Source organism: Ruditapes philippinarum, unplaced genomic scaffold (assembly GCF_026571515.1).
Source record: "Ruditapes philippinarum isolate M1 unplaced genomic scaffold, ASM2657151v2 ctg25_1_1_1_1, whole genome shotgun sequence".
Taxonomy (NCBI): domain Eukaryota; kingdom Metazoa; phylum Mollusca; class Bivalvia; order Venerida; family Veneridae; genus Ruditapes; species Ruditapes philippinarum.
Window position 1 is genome coordinate 42,752 of NW_026852675.1, and position 18,029 is coordinate 60,780.

The following is an 18,029-nucleotide window of genomic DNA, read 5'->3' on the forward strand; positions in this document are numbered from 1 at the left end:
GGCTAAGGAAGCAAGGAAAGTGTAACTCTTGCGAAACGGAGTGGAGAACGCCCTTACTTGCACAATACTTTACAAATTTATAAAAAGTGGCATGGATTTTCTATTTCTAACTCATAGATATACTACATATACCAAATTCCAAAGTAGTATGATCTATCCAATTAAAAGAATGCATTATGAATGCGTCTGCATGCATAACCAGTAACCTAATACAGAATTGTTACTATAATGTAAGAAAATTATTTTGCAAAACTGGAATTTAGATCGCTCTCTCGTGAACCTGAACGCAACTACAGCACGAACTGAGACTTAGAAGCTCCAGCAAGGTCTTTCGTTGACGATATGTGTCCCAGTTCGTGCCAGGTGCACTCCTGAAACCGCTGCATGGTGGTCGGGGTCCAGGAGTACCCCCTCCTTACTTCACGATAAGCCCTATGCGCAGGTGTCAGAGGCAATAGTTATCACCACAAAATAGTTTCTTTAATCTCCTTTTGCTCCAACATTGAACAAGTATATCTTAGATTCCATTATGAAAAAAATATTGATTTAAAAGATGATAGTGCTTATATTGATATAATACATATAACAAGTTCTATGTAAGAAACCAATTTATATAAATGACAAACGTACCTTGGCATAATTCTATAAAAACCATGAAAAATAAAAATATCTTATCCTGTGTTGAGAACGACATAGTTGCGGCCTGTATCTAGATGATGATTGAATAACAGGACTTTAAGTTCGTTAAGAGAAACTATAGCTGTAAATATATTTTTGATATTGAAGTGTCCAGAGATATTTTCTTGTGGTCATCTTTTGTTCTGTTTAAGTATCTCTTGATTAACAATAGGAATAAGGAGGAACGTAAATGCTTAATGGGGTTTTCAACCATGCTTAAAGCAAGCTCACTCAACAAACTGGCAGATAAAGCCTCGCCTATCAAGCACAAAAAGTATGCGGTTATTCTTATTAATCCCATTCCGCGTAGCGGGAAGCTTAATGGGATTATAGGAATGACCTTCGTCTGTTAGACCGTCCATCCGTCCGTCTTTCGTGTCCGCTCCAAGTTTTAAACCGCTGATTTTTTTAATAACTTGGCACAAGTGATAACCATATCGAGACGATGTGCAGAGCGCAATAATTGGGTTGCTAGCCCAAAGGTCATTTCAGACTTAAAGGCCAAGTGTTAAAATGTCTACATTTCGTGTCCGCTCCCGCTGAATTTTTTTTTGAAATAACTTGGCACAAGTGATTACCATAATGAAACAATGTGCAGAGCGCAATACTTGGGTTGCTACCCCCATGTTCAAGGTCGCTTTCAAAGGTTAAATATTAAAAATTCTACATTTCATGATAAAAAGTTTACATTTCGTGTCCGCTTTACAACTTTTGAACCGCTGATTTTTTTTAAATAACTTGGCACGACTGATCACCATTATGAGACGATGTGCAATTATTGGGTTGCTACCCCCAAGTTCATGATCACATTTAAAGGTCAAATGTAAAAATGTCTACATTTCATACCCGCTCCCTAACATTTAAATCACTGCAATGTTTTAGGATAACTTGGCAAGAATTGTCACCACTATGGCACTATTTACAAAGCACAATAATCAAGTCACAACCCTCAAGGTCAGAATCACGCTCAAAGGTGCAATGTAAAAACATCTATTTTTCATGTCCGCTCTATAACTTATTGACAATTCAATGGTTGTAAAATTTCTCGGCAAAAATGATCCCCACCATGACACAATCTGCAGAACTCATCCCATAAGGTTAAGGTTATATGTTATCCATATATTTTTGATTTTATGGAAGATTAAAACTAATTTGGCACAAAAAATCACCAGCGTGAGACAATGTGCTTATGATATGCATGGAACAACATCAAGGTCATGGTTAGTAAAAGGTCAAGAAGTACACGTTCACTGCGTTAGGGGATTTAGCTGTGCTTGAGACTGCCTTGTTATTACTTGTATTTTAAGAAGATTTGTGCTTCAAAGGGTTAAAGCAGCATCATACTAGATTCATGCTAATTTTTAAAATGTATTAAAAGTATAATTTTGTGAAGTGAACAAAGAAAGACAGTAACACATTGCAAACCGCACTAATAATCCACGTAAATTACAAATAGAGGCCACACTAAGCAAAAATAGTCCTAGCTGCGTTAATCAGCAAAAATATGGTAATAAATACCACAAAATCACTTATTAATTGAAAATAGCATGTAAAATATTATTTCAATCTTTTTACATCTCTTAACATCGAAGTACATTTTCCTCAAATTGCTTTTCTTGAAATATTTAGGCATGCAGCTTTAATATTTAAAGAAAAGAAAAAGAAATAACAATAATAATGATTAAATAAATAAGTGAATAAATAACCCAACATCATCAACAATAACAAAAAAAAACATAACAAAGCAAAACAAAGCTTTTCAAAAGTTCAAATGATTGTAAGCTACCTATGGTTAACAAAAATATTTTACAAAAATAATTTATGCTTATTAGTCAAATGCTAGTTTTTATTCGTAAAATAAAAACAGCACCACTCACAGAAGGCCTTAACTGTCACTCAAAGTGTGGAAGAATGCATGATGTCTAACTACAATTTCAGTCAAAATGACCACTAACTATATGAAATAAATAGAAATTCTATCAGTTTGTTTTGTACGTAAGATTAATAGATATTTCACTTGGATACAGCAGATTTTGTATTTTTTCCTGTGACCACGATAAGTTCACGTTACTCAAGGTAGTTCTAAATTTTGTAAACATATATGTTTGATTCGTTTATCCAATGAAAACATAATGCCATCTTTTTTGTACCACCGTAGTTCTATAGTTTGATTTCATTTTAGGTATTCTCCACTTCTTGAGTTTGCTCGTGATAAACGCAAATATCTGAAAACGTGAATTGTGGTAAAGAACACAATTTTAACAGTCTGTTGAATCACATTATGTTGAATTGTTCCTTTATTTCATTGTATTTGATGCAATGAGATCCAACTTTTAAATGATATATTCTGGCGTGAGCAATCGGAATAATCCGAATTTAGACGGACAGGAATCCAATTAGAACAAACTAGTTTGCTACATTTGTACAGTATCATTATTCAGCCTCACTAATTTATCGGTTGCTTATTTAGATCCAATTTCAGAAGCCTTTGCAATTTTACAATTTTAATAACATCCTGGTGTGTACTGCAACCAGAACATCTCATTTGTACTCTTGAATAATTTTGGGAAATTAAGAAAGACTTTTCTTTAGTGTTTTAAGGTAATAAAAGCAGGAAAGTTGTTAATAACGTGGAGGATAAAAATAACAATACACCTACCAAATCGATTTCAATTCACTAGTAATTAGAGCGAATATTACAATATTAAATATAACAAAATAACATGACTAATTTTACAAATTCTCAACGATAAAGAGGTTCACTTTTTCATCTTAAATCTTACAATGTTAAAGAAGTTATGTATCTATCACAAATGTGTAATTGAATTGTATTGCCAATAATAGGCAAAAGTAAAAATAATATTTTCTGATAGTAAAATGAACGTATTTGATTATACAGTGACAGCTATATTTTTAGCAATAAAATAATCAGAAAAGTAAATTTTGATTAGATTTGATTTCAGCTTGTATTGAGTCATCAAGGACTGACATACTGTTCTGTTTGCTTACTATAACTTTCGTTTTCCTGTTTTCGTGAAATTTAATTTTAAGATTATTTCATATTCGTTATATACGATTATTGGCATCGCCAAAGTAATTTTTGTTACTTTAATAATCTGTGTTGGTTAAATAAAGCAATAGTTTGTGCCATCTTACATTTTGGCTTGTATAATGAGACCAACACAACCAATTAAAGTGACATTATGCTCATTCAAGGGTATACAGTGAGTGATCAGGAGAAAGTCAAAATAAGTTTTTATATAGCCTATATTTTATATATCAAGTTGTTGTTTTATACATTCATGTACACGAGAGATGTATTGCATGACATGGTTTAAGAAACAATACGTATTTTATAGCCTTTCAACAACAACAATTACAAGACCCCTTCCTTGATTTTTCCTTGTACCAGTCTCTGTGTTTGCCGGGTGCCTTGCTGGGTTTAGGGTCGATGGTTAGGTGTTGCTGGAATTTATTGGGATCTGCGTTCATTGAATGTAATATTGTTGTTCTTATATTTTCTATTACAACGAACACCATTGCAAAGAATGGTTAAGTTAATATTTCTCATTTCAACATATATTTGTTTGAACTTTGTCACGTACTTTTGGACACTATCCTCATTTGTTTAAAAGGACAGGATAAAAACAATTACATGTATATACAAGTCATGTAAAAAGCTTAACTGTTGCAAGAAAACCTCATGTCTGCCTCCTTGCATAATTTCAGGCACGAACAGGCAGCTGAGTAACAACGTTCTATGACAGAGCTGGATAGCTTCCTCACACGAAAGACTCCATAGTTCCTAAAATGATCGAACCCTTATCGGTAAGGGTCAAGTGGTTTGAAGTCATCGACATTAACCACTCCACCATGGACCCCTCCTTTAAACTATATAAACTAAGTCTTTTAGCATATATAGAAATTAAGAAAAATATAACACGTTGAGAACCCTCATACAAATATGTCTTCCGAAAGCATACTGTTCATAAATACACAAAAATGAACATACAGGAATTTGCAAAAAAATATGTAATGACGATACTGTCTCCTACGAAGCATTTCATCACCACCAATGTTCTGTAATTGTTTGATTTAGATGTTTGCTCAAAGTTTGTCAGAGAACCACTTTTGTTTAACATGCCATGCAGTAAAAGTTTGTTTGATCAATGTCGTGCATTTTACTTAAGAGAGGCATGGTGCGATTCACGACAAACGTACAGTATATTTTTCAGGAAAAAAACAAAGATTTGGTGCATATTCTTCTCATTTCAAGTGGACGTTTTTTTTGCCGAGAACATGTACGTTTAAATGTTTGTTTAATGTATATATATATATATATATATATATATATATATATAATATATATATATATATATATATTATATATATATATATATATATATATATATTATATATATATATATATAATATATATATATATATATATTAACTTCTACGTATGTAAATGAGAAACCTTACCAAATATAAACGTTTCTTGCTTGGAATTTATTATCGATCAATTAAATTCGGTAAAATAACATTTTCTCTTGCAATTTTATGGTGACTTCTATTCTATGCCTTAATTTGTGTTATCAGTACATGTAAATTATATTTACGGAATATTTGAAGATATAAGCGGATCAGTAATTATCGTTTGCTAACTGAAAAATTTACCAAGCGTGTTTATCTCAATTTATTTGTTTGTTTTGCTGTATTATTGTCTTCGTCATTTTATATTGATTTACAACGGTGAAAAAAGGAAAATAATTTTGAGCTGTTGTATTTATTAATTTCTGTTTTTAACTGTTCTTTAATGATATTTTTTAATGTTAAATGATACATCTAGTATACCGATGTTAAAGTACAATTATAAGAAAGCTTAATTTGCGTGATAGATTTGCTCTGTTTTGAAACATCCATTTCAAAGCTTAAAGGATTTCAATATGAAAATACAAACATTTGGTTTGACCAACAGTACAGAACCTGATCAGACTGCGCCGTTGTAAAATCTGATCGGTGACAAAGGTTCAACACTTTCAGTTCCAGCAGGTACAACATTACTACAGAAATGACGTAACCCTCCAGAATTTTAAGTTGAACTGACTGTTTTCTGTCGACAAAGGTTTATCACTCTTAGCATTACTACGGTAATGTCATGACAATTTCCAGAATGCCATTCTCCGGGAAAAACAAATAAACAAAACAAACTTTTTCATTTTTGGCGTCCGCGCCGAAGCGCGACGCCCTTTATAGAACGAGAAAGGGCAATAGCAACTTCTTGGGCCTTTTCGTCTGTCATAATAGCCGATCATTCCGATTGGTATGAAGAAAAATGAAATGTCGCGATACGTACAATAAATAGCGAACTGGAGAATTTCGCAATGCAAACATTCAAATGAAATTATCTTATTCGCCAATTATTCTCGCTCTTCGTTTTTTATTAATCATGTGGGTTACTATGTATGTTACTGCTGTACCTATAAATAGAATGATGACCTTAACATTGTGAAAGTGCGAAAAACTATTTATAGCAGTAGTTTTAGTTTTACGATCATTCGTGTCGCGCTATGGTAATAAATAACGAAGTGGAGAATTTTGCAGAAACAATTAATTGCCCTCTCTATAAATCTATAGAAAACATTTAAGTAGGCCATTTTTTACGAATTGTTATATCATAATATTATCATTTTGAAATTGTATTTTCCGTGGATCTCTCCAGTTTTCTTTTTTACGGCCCTGATTGCACTTATGACATTTTTACCGTGAATATTTAAATAGACCTAGTTCATAACTTTAAATGTCGCTTTTATTTTGACGTTGTGCAACAAGAAATTACAACTATGATTTATGCTACCCTGACGTAAATCAGTTCTCTTCTGTTCTAGTATGTATACTGACGGGTTTTTACACCGCCAAACAGTTTGGCCGAATTTGTTACTAAAAATAGTCATTTTTCCGCTTGAACAGAAACCCCGCCGTTAGCTTCAATAATATTCATATCCAAAGAACGGGATTTGTAAATGTTTTCATTGGTCAATGCAAATGCAACTCCCCTCTTCCGGAAGTGCATTACAACAACAGGTTAAAGTAGTTTCGTCGAACTACCGGTTCGGCGAGCTTATTATATATAATAAAATAGGTTGTGATTTCGGCGAACTTAATTTATATGTTAAAAATATCTATTGTATTCTGGGCACATCAGCAGTAGTATACTATAAAACATATTCGCTGTTCAAGTCTGTTTAGGTAACTGTTCTATATTTTGTTTGAAGGGAATCGATTTTATGGTGGTTTGAGTGGAATGTTCATTTCCCGAATGTTGTGACATTTTAACAGAAACTTTCGTCTGCAATTTTAATATGAGTTGTTTATTGATAGGAATGTAAACACACTGATGGGTCAGATTGACCTCCCAATAAATCAATTAACAGACTTTGTTCTTTTTGACTACTATTTTGTATGTTCCAAAGAAAATACCACATGAACTTGAAATTCTATCAAATAACCAATATTAATGATAGTATCCAAAAAAACCCCTCTATATAAGTAAACTTAGTTATACCATATAGGGGGTATATTTTGGATATTATAGACCTGTATATTTTGAATATTATCGTTAATATGGATAGAATTTCAAGTTCCTGTGAAAAAAACATTTAATATTCTAATCTCTGGCATGCATACCAAAGTTCATGGTGAACAATGTCTTTTGTCTGCCCATTCATAAATGATACATAATTCTGGTAAAAACCAATTACCCATTGAAGTTTATAAGAATAACTGGTCATCAGATGTCTACTAGTTCATCTTTACTTGCTGCATTTCTTGCTTTGACGCCATTTGATGCTTTGCATCAATTCTTTTCTTGTAAACTATATTTCAGGGAATTTGAATATATGAGATCTATATATTTTTATTTCCTCTAATAATTGAAGAGCATAATATACATTTAAAAATACAGTAAAACACAAATATTTACATGAATTGAAAACAACAAGGTTTTTAACATAGCGCTTTTGCAAATAATGAAATAAAAATCTTGAAGTTTTTTTTTATTACATATATATGGTCTAAAAACAAACGATGGTTCAACTACAAGACTTATGAAAACAAGTGACGTTTAAACTACATACAGACACTAAAACTGTTTTATCACATACCCGTGCCGATTTTGCGACTCTGTTAAAATAGTATTGCACGGCCGTGCATATTTTTTTGACGTGATGTCATTAGCGCTATACAAACATAGTGTAAAGACGCGCTAAATATTAGCGCTATACTAAAGGCGCGTCAATGAAAAAAGACTGTTTTTTTCACTTTAAACTGTTTTTATTTTGGGTATGTGATAATAGAATATTAAATTCGTGTAAGTTCATAACTGAATTTATTGAACTCGTTGAACAAAATAATATTATGCTCGCGAGAGGCTCACATAATATAATTTTATTAAACTCGTGCAATAAATTCAGAATTGAACTTACACTCATTCAATATCCTCTATTGACAAAATTTAAAGACCTTTTGCATGAGAATACAACGCGCCATTTATTCTTCTTAAAGTGACTCCTTTTTGATTGACCCCTTTTTATAGTTTACGAGGGATATACATATATATCTTTTTTAAAGTCAGAAAAGATTAATTGTCTCAAAAATTAGAGCATTTTGATTTTTGCCAGCTGTTGGGAATATGTATTTGAAAATGGGGAAAAAGAGAATATTTTGGATGGAGAATGACTTCTCACACAAAAACCTTGTTCACTTAAATATAATAACTTGAGAACCATTCGGCTTATAATCGTTATATTCTGTGGCAAGGTTGATCCAGGCTCTATCAAACCGAGCTTGCAACATTTTAAATTTTGTCGTGTTGGGCTTTCTTTAGGGATTCTTATTTTCTCTATTTTGTAAATGAGCCCTTTTAATAGTAGGTATTTGTCAAACTCACAATGACCTTCAATAAAATTTCGTTAAAACGAATTAATATTTCGTAATTACGAATTAATATCTCGTAAAACGAATTATTATTTCGTAAAAACGAATTATTATTTCGTTAATACAATTTCATATTTCGTAAAAACGAATTAATATTTCGTAAAAACGAACAGTATTTCGTAATTACAAATTAGTTTTACGTAAAAGTATTATTTCGTAAAAAAGAATTAATATTTCGGAATTACGAATTAATATTTCGTAAAAATGAAATATTATTTCGTTAAAACGTACTAATATTTCGTAAAAACGAATTAATATTTCGTAATTACGAATTAATATTCCGACATAACTAATTAATATTTCCTAAAAACGAATGAAGTGCGGGAAAAAAGTGTCTAAAATGTCACCTCTGGGGCTTCATACTTATCACCTAGAGAAAGTAGCTCTGAATTTAAAGTATTTACCATAAAAATAGCAAAACGTAAATAAAGTAGTATTTTGACTTCTAAACAAATTACTAAATGACTATAATTGTAATAATAACCAAAAGGCAAAATAGCCAAAGATTGATTTAGATAATTGGCTAATGATTAACTTTTCGGAAACTATATCAGGATATCGAAAATAAAAAAGACCTTTTCGAAATTAAAAGATCAAAGTTTTTCTGGAGCATAATGGGCCTTAAATGTTTTAAATAACAATTACTATTTCTGAATATGCTTCAGAATGTTTTAATCGTGGCTATTATCCAGGTATATAATCCAGACTCCGATTCTTTTTCCATTGCGGAAATGGTGCCTGAAGATGAGTTTTTTTGTTTTTTTTAAAGTACTTGTACATATTATTCAGTATGATTTGCAATTAAAAGTGCATAAAACTAACAAAAATGAAAACTGACCATTGAATAAAGAATTCAATGACAGTTCTTAACATTCCCCTCCATATTTTCTTCACTGAATTTCGTGTCAAGAATCGCTCAACTCATTAATGAATATCCGCTAGTCTTTTCTCTATTCAAACCTGAACATTTAAAATAGTTCTGCAAATCTGCAAGCTTTACTTTACGAGAGTGCATCAATAAATTCGTAAACTAATTCAATAGCTTAAAAACTACTGGTCCGTTTAAAATGAAACTATAAATGCTGTGTAAACAGATTATTTCAAATTGAATCGTTGTATGTCATCGCTTATGACGTCATAAACCGTAAATGACGTCACGTTACGGGCGTCCGTTCGAAATGGCGTCACACAGCGTCAACGAACAGCACATCGTTATAAAGTTTTACACAAAACTCGGAAAGTCTTATCCGATATTCTGAAGATTTCATTTCCGGTATTTTACTATATTGCGTTGGATTGATTCATTTTTATCTAATAGAACACAACAAGTAGTACTGGACAACGCATCATCTGATATAGCCTCGGTAACATCTGGTTTACCGCAAGGAACAGTCCTCGGCCCAACACTCGTTTTAATCTATATAAATGACATCGCAGATAATATTACATCAAATATACGTTTATTCGCTGATGATTGTGTGTTATATCGGCCAATAAGTAATCATAGTGACCACATAGCTCTTCAGGAAGATCTTAGTAAACTTGAAAAATGGTCGGGAAAAAGCTTACATTAGTTTGGTCAGACCTAAACTTGAACACGCTTCTCCGATATGGAATCCTTTACAAAACAAAGTTAAACAGATAGAACAAATCCAAGGAGACGCAGCGAGAGGGGTATTTAATAGACCGTATAACCTACACAATCCTTCTAGTGCAACTGAACTGATAAATAAAATACAATGGCCCAGTCTTCAACTACTTAGAGTATGGGCAGTTGTGACTCTCATGTATAAAGTAGTAAACTTTTTAATAGCTGTTTAGAGTGTATTGTGGAACACCGGTTTGTCATGGGACAGCTGCGATACAATTGTGTAACATAGATTTAAAAATTGATGTCGGAACACGCCACTCTACACCGATGTACAGTCTTCGCCCCCTTCGACGTCGATGTCTACCTGGTGGATATTGTCGAGTAACCCCGTTGAAGTTGTAGTTTAAAGACGGTAGAGAGGCAACTGAAGTTGACAGTCGGCCAGTGACTGTAACAGATGAAGAAACAGTGGCTGCCATTCAGGAGTACATACTCCGAGATAGACGAGTAAGTAACATAAGCAGATAAGTTCGCTATTTCATATGGTCCAGCTCAGGAAATTATGACCGATAGATTAGGAATGCGCCGCGTTTCAGCACCAGGGTGCTTTGTTTGTTGACGTCGGAGCAAATGGCGGTAAAGACGAAAATGTGTCAGCAGTACGACAAGAGGTATGGTGAAGTTTCTAAATCGAGTGATAACAAGTGATGAAACTTGGATTCACTTTTTTGAACCGGAAAGCAAACGTCAGAGTTCTGTCTGGAAGCATCCTTCCTCGCTTTCTTCTACAAAAGCGATAATTTCCAAGTCAGCCGGGAAGGTTATGGCCATTATATTCTGTGATACATACGGTGTAGTGCTAAACCACTTTGTTCCTCCGAAAACGACAGTCACTGGGAACTATTATGCAACATTACTAAGAAAGGTACTCATGGCGCAATAAGGAGAAAGCGCCAACATCTACTTAGGTCTGGATTTATATTACATCACGACAACGCGCCGAGCCATTCAAGCCATGTTGACATGGATACACTAGAAAAACTCGGCGTCGAACTGTTACCGCACCCACCCGACAGCCCGGACCTAGCAATATGAGACTTCTGGCTGTTTTCAACTTAAAAAAAACAGCTTTCGTGGTACGAAATTTGAATCAAGAGAGGAACTGAGGTGTGCCGTGGACAAACAGCTGCGGGAGATGTCACGTGACGGGCTACAACACGTGTTCGAGTCATGGGTCGAGAGATGGGACAAGTGCAAATCGTGCATGGGACGTTACTTTGAGAAGGAGTAATCATTTTAATACTTGAATTTAATAATTTCCCGCTATTGATTTAGTTTACGAATTTATCGATGCACACTCGTAAAATATTTTCACGAATCGTAATATCTTTGAAACACTATATGCACCTCAGTTTTAGAGTTCTGACATTTCAATTTCCACCTGCTTTGATCTTTTGTGTCGACCGGGTATTTCGCCGTCGCTGTACTGTGTTGATACTTTGTGCCGGCCTTGTATTTCACCGTCAATGTTCTGTGCTAAAACTTTTCGTCGGCCCGGGATTTCCTTGTCATTGCGTCGGTCAAACTCATTATCTCGGCTATGAAGGTCAACAGTGTTGTTTTGGACCTGGATTTCAACTTCTTTCTTTTGATAAGGTATTTGAACATCCTTATTTCGGACCTGAGTTTTAATATCGTTATTTGACACTGGACAGTTAATTTGACTAGGAATGTCAACCTTTATAAAAGGTGTGTTAAAGTTCTGTCGGCCTTGGTTTTCAGCATAGCTCATTTGTGTTGTATAGTTTTGTCGCCCTGGCATTTCAATATGGTTTATGGCCGTCGGAAAGTTTTGTTGTCCTTGCATTCCATAAATAACGCTGTTACCTGGTACTGGTGGATATCTCCCGACAGTATTAACCGGTGTAAAGACGATTCCAGGTTGTTTTCTACTCCTGTGGAAGACAAGGGACATAAAAGTTATATTAAGACAAATTGAAGACTATGTACGCCTTTCAAGTTTATATTGTCTGTGAGCAATTAGGTATACTCTTGATATATGTATACAGGTATTGTATGTTAACATTGTTTTTTTATCTCTTGACTTGCAAGGATAATTTTAAAATGTAAAAGTGATTAAATTTATATGTAAAATTGTCCAGTCGTACATATTCATATAGGATATTACAACAAAATATTACTATTTCAGTCCAAGTCAAGATAGCATCTGTTAATTGCGCATGTCTATGGCCCTGGTAATGTGGTAAACCTGACATTAAAAAAAAAACCCTCAGGTTTCATTATTTTCCATGTTGCCATGGTTTTTCTTTTAGATCTAATCTAGACTAGATATTATTTGAACTACTTTATTATATTGTTCCCTGGTACAACTGACTCATTGTAGAAAATAGTTTTATAAAAATATGATCCATTTAATTCAAGTCATCAATTGTTCCTATTATAGTGTTTTTATTGCATCTGTAGAGTTTAAGATTAACATCTGGCCCTTTAAATGTTGTTTCGTGCGGAAGAATTAAGGAAGTAAGTTACAAACCAGCGGACATGACTGTTTCATCTCAATCTAATCAGCTCCGAAATAACGCTACATGTGTCAGAAATAAGAAGATCTGTGCTTTAGTCAGATTGGTAACATCCATTTAACACTAATTAAACATATTGAATGATAATTTAAAAAAGGCTATTGTATTATTTTCAGCAGGGGCACAATGATGTTCCAGATTTCATGTAGTGTTGACATTTTGTGTCATATACAAAAGGTTCCTCAACGGGTTTTGTAAAATCCAGAATTAAGCCCGAATTGTGTGACTGATTTTTCATGGATTATACAGGATGAAAATAGAGTTAACCGACACCCGAGTCCGTGGTATTGTGGTTAAGGGGCAGCTTAGGTGTTCCTCAACTGATTTAAAGTCGCCATTTGACCTGTACTTTGTTGTTGTGACGTAAAACCAGACAAAAATCCTAAAAATCTATTTTATGGTGTTCGTATATGCAAATAAGGGATTTTAATTAGTTAATCACCTTTCTGAACCTTGAATGGTACAGTAAAAACTCGCTAATGAGACCAATGAAGGGACTTTACAAATCTGGTCTTAATAGCGGGTTGGTCTCATTAATGAGTTTGGTCAAACAGAAAACCAGGCAATATATTAAGGGATACCATGTACTGTACACATGTTTATTTCTGGGCTAACCTATTTCAAATGAGAAGATATAAAGCATACACTATTATTTTTTTTATTTTCATTTATTTTATTTCACTTTTTAACATTATAAAATTTTTAAACTTCTTTAGAGGTACAAAATGTATTATGAATGTCTTTAAACACAAACATATTTTTACATTCTTGTTAAAAAAATGACACATCTTACTCAATTAAATCACCATTTTACTACAAAGCACACCGAACAATTAACCTTTAACTATTTTCACAGTTCATCGCCGATAACAACTTCAAAAACCTAATCGTATCATGTTTATATTTGTTGAAAATTATGGAACGAAAGAGATAATGATAGCAGCAACACCTCTAAAAAACTTATTGAAAGTTCTCTGTTCAATATTTTGTTGTTTTAATCCTCCAGTTATGACATTAAAGGTGTGAAATTAAGAAATTATCGACAATATTATTGATCATTTCCGGATTTGATACAAAGTAACCTTGACCTCTGCCGTAAATTGGATGTCGTTAAATGTCGTAAAACTAGGACAACCTTTGTTTACATCACGTGTCAAAAAGATTTCAGCAATATACATGCATGTCAATATCAAGGTGAGAAAGTGCCCGCGGTCGTATTAATGGGTTTCCAAATGTACAGAATTTACGAAATGGGACTGAATTTACTGGTCGTATTACGGAATAACGGGGTGGTCTCAAAATCGGGGTTAGCGACCATTAAAATAAAGAATAAAAAAATCGGGTCTTTAAAAAATCGTTCGTATTAGCGGGTTGGTCTCGAAAACGGGGTGGTCGTAAAGCGGGTTTTTACTGTAATTTCAATTCTAAACAAACATTTAAAAAATATATATCCAATCAAATTTTATACTCACTGACTTTTACAGCAGCACCACCAAATACCTACACCCAGCGCTATAAGAACCAACAGCCCTAAGAACCCTTCCCAATTTGTAGATCCTGAAAGACAACAACAACAATATATACTTAGGTGACCACTCGCAAAGGTGATCATTCTTACTCGAATTTTGTCCGTAGGAGTACCTGGGGTTTAACGATATTACATTCTTAGGGTTATATGGAATCAAAATCCCTTGCAGGACTCGAAGCTATGGTTATGAGAAGAAATGATCCGGCGTCTGCACCTTAAATCATTCGACATATGAACCTGGATTTGCAAATCTACAATCTCACGCTTTTGTTGATTACAGTTGTACTATCAATGTTATCCATGCGTCGTTACTTATCTGGCCCCTCACCGCTGTGGGTCGAATCCCGACAGAGCACTTGAGGTCTTTCTCCACCAATAAAGCTGGAAAGTTGCCATATGACTATACTGTGTTTGCGCGACGTAAAACTCAACCGACAAATCTGGTCCGTTAAGATCATTCAATCACAAAATACTTTTTTTATTCCTGAAACGGCTACCCAGTCCCAGACTATTAAGTTAAAAGATGTAGAACGGGAGCGTTATTCTAGTGGTTAAGGTGTTGGCCTCTCTACTCAGAGATCGTGGGTTCAAACCCTACTGGGGTCAAGACAATGCTGTCATATGACACTGATACTGGTTTGTTTCGGGAAGACGATTCGAATTTGGTTACGATAATCTACACATTTCTTCACAATTTACATTAAATAAGTAAAGCTTAACTAAAAGGTGCATTGTCTCTCATGAACACTGACAAATTGGTTTGCTATAGACGCTTGTTATTCGTATTTCAGAATTTACGTTATATGGCTAAAAGAGAATTAACGTTATATGGCTAATCAGAAAATTAACAATAAAATTAACGTTATATGGATAACTAGATAATGAACGTTATATGGTTAATGAGAGAATTAACCTTATACAGACAATAGGACGCATTTAAATGAATTTTACAATAGTTCTTGCTTTTCTTGATTTCTTACCATTTGGACTGACCTCAGTCGTGGACTGCCATTGCTCAGTTGTCATGGATTCAAAAGGATACCCATAGTTTGATCTAGCCTCTGTTTGACTGTTGTCTGCAACCAAAATGATGAATTACAATTTTACACTTCATAAAAATGTACCGTATATTTTGAGGCTATTTTCTGCAACAAAAAGATAAAAATTAATACTTCACTTAAACAACTATGTATTATTATATGTATTAACAAGGTCAGCCTCCGCATCAAAAAAGAAATAGCCAAACGATATATGCCAAAGGTTACCTTATATGTTATCATGTTATATGCCAAGTAATATGTAATGAGGAATACTGTGTCATGATACCAGTGGTCATCTCTATTTATAGTGCATCCTTGGACATTGTCTCCGGAGCATCAGGTAATTATTTTAGTGTCTCTTGTGATATACCACAACTCTTATATCAAGTCGCTAATCGCGCACTTGTTCATTACTATTCTATAACTTTCTTTTATATTTGAAAAAAAAAAGAATCACATCGTTAATAAGTTTTGTTATTAGTCTACATGACCTCAGGTGTCAGAGGCAATAGTTATCACCAAAAATATTTTCTTTAATCTCCTTTTGCTCCAATATTGTACATATATATCTTAGATTCCATTATGAAAAAAAATTGATTAATAAAGATATTAGTCCTTATATTTTGATAATACATATAATAAGTTCTATGTAAGAAAACAATTTTTATATAAATGACAAACATACCTTGGCATAATTCTATCAAAATCATGAAAAACAAAAATATCTGATCCTGTGTTGAGAACGACATTGTTGCGGCCTATATCTAGATGATGATTCCATAGCAGGACTTTATATTCCGGAAGAGAAACCCTAGTTCTACATGTATTTTTGATATGAAGTGTCGTAGAGAGATACTTTTCTTGGGTCATCTATTGTTTTTTTAAGTATCTCTTGATCAACAATAGGTAAATAATTACCAATAAGAAGAAACGTTAATGTTTAGTGGTGGTTTCATTCTTCCTTAAAGCAATCACAATAATCGCTTACGTAATAGAATGGCAAATATTTTCAGATAAAGCATTGTTCATCAAGCACAAAATGTATGCGGTTATTCTTATTATCACTTGTGTTTTAATAAGACTTAATTGTGGTTAAGACGGTTATTTTAGCAGCATCTCTCTTAGATTCAAGCTAGTAACTTTCATAACAATTTTTAAAACTTATTTAAGAAGTGAACAAAGAAAGTAAAACCGCACTTAGGATCCACTTAAATCATAAATAAGAGGTCAAAATTTTCAACAAAAAAAAAACAAACAAAAAAAACCAAAAACAAAACACGGATGTTAATGTAATATAAATCTGTTGCAAAAATAGTCTTTATATACCGCGTAAATCACGCGGAAGAAATATGGCAAAAAATACCACAAAATCACTCATTAATTGCAAATAACATGTAAATTTTTACTTGAATCTTGAATCTTTTTACTTTTCTTAAGATCTTAGAATATTTTTCTCAAGTGTGATTTTCTTGAAATATTTTGGCTTATCTTGAGGCATGCAGCTTAAAACAACTAACTAAATAACTAAACAAAACTTTTCAAGGGGTAAAGTAATTGCAGGCTATTCCCATGTTTAAATATTAAAATATTCATTTGTGCTTATCAGCGAAATGCTGGTTTTTATTCGTGAAATAAAATCAGCACTCATATGTCACTCACAGTATATATTGTACTGTAACGTTAAATGACAAAAGTCAGTCAAAATGACCCTAAACAGTATCAAATAAATAGAAATTCTATCTGTATGATTTGCACGTAATATTAATTTATATTTCACTTGGATGTACAGAATTTTGTGTTTTCACTCACATATAGAACACAAGTAGCTAGTACTTACTGTTTACTATTTCAATCACGAACATATAGACGCTTGCCTAAATATGTGTTTGTGTCCGGCTACACACTAATAAAAACATTTGCGGTAAAATTATAAATTTATATGAAATACATTGTTTTACCGTTAATGGCAAACTTTGTTGAAAAAGGAATAAAAAACAACTTAATATGTACGAAATGTGCTTACTCAATATCAACCATAATGTTGTTGTTTTCCTAACAATAATATTCAGTCCGTGATTTTACATTCTTTGATAAAATTTGGAAAAAAAAATATATGTTTTAATTGATTATATATACGGAATGAATACTATTTTACTCGAAAAAGAAAAGTCCCCGGGGACTATTCTTTCAATGGGAATTGCCGTTCAAAAATGATCCCCGGGGACTATACCGGGATTATATATTTCATTTTCAAGTTTATGTGACATGCTACAAAAGGGAAGTATTCCCGGGAAAAGGGTTTTCTTTGGGGCTTCAATATTTTATAAAATGGGGCTTGGAGATGTTTTGGGGTGACTGTTATTTGTTCATAAAACGGAATGAATACTATTTTACTCGAAAAAGAAAAGTCTCGGGGGACTATTCTTTCACTGGGAATTGCCGTTCAAAAACAATCCGGGGACTATACCGGGATTATATATAGAGAGAAACATTTTTCATTTTCAAGTTTATATGACATGCTACAGAAGGGAAGTATTCCCGGGAAAAGGGTTTTCTTTGGGGGCTTCTATATTTTATAAAATGGGGCTTGGAGATGT

General features: G+C 33.3%; 1 protein-coding gene across 1 annotated transcript; it reads right to left on the bottom strand.

Annotated features, from left to right (window-relative positions):
• Positions 1-9,430: 9,430 nt before the first annotated feature.
• On the bottom strand, positions 9,431-16,231 carry LOC132720734 (uncharacterized). The gene is made up of 4 exons (XM_060704931.1): positions 16,118-16,231; positions 15,373-15,468; positions 14,337-14,421; positions 9,431-12,219 (listed from the first exon to the last, which is right to left on the bottom strand). Exons 1-4 carry the CDS (start codon positions 16,179-16,181, stop codon positions 11,679-11,681), a joined length of 786 nt encoding a protein of 261 aa, XP_060560914.1. The 5' UTR covers positions 16,182-16,231; the 3' UTR covers positions 9,431-11,678.
• Positions 16,232-18,029: the final 1,798 nt, after the last annotated feature.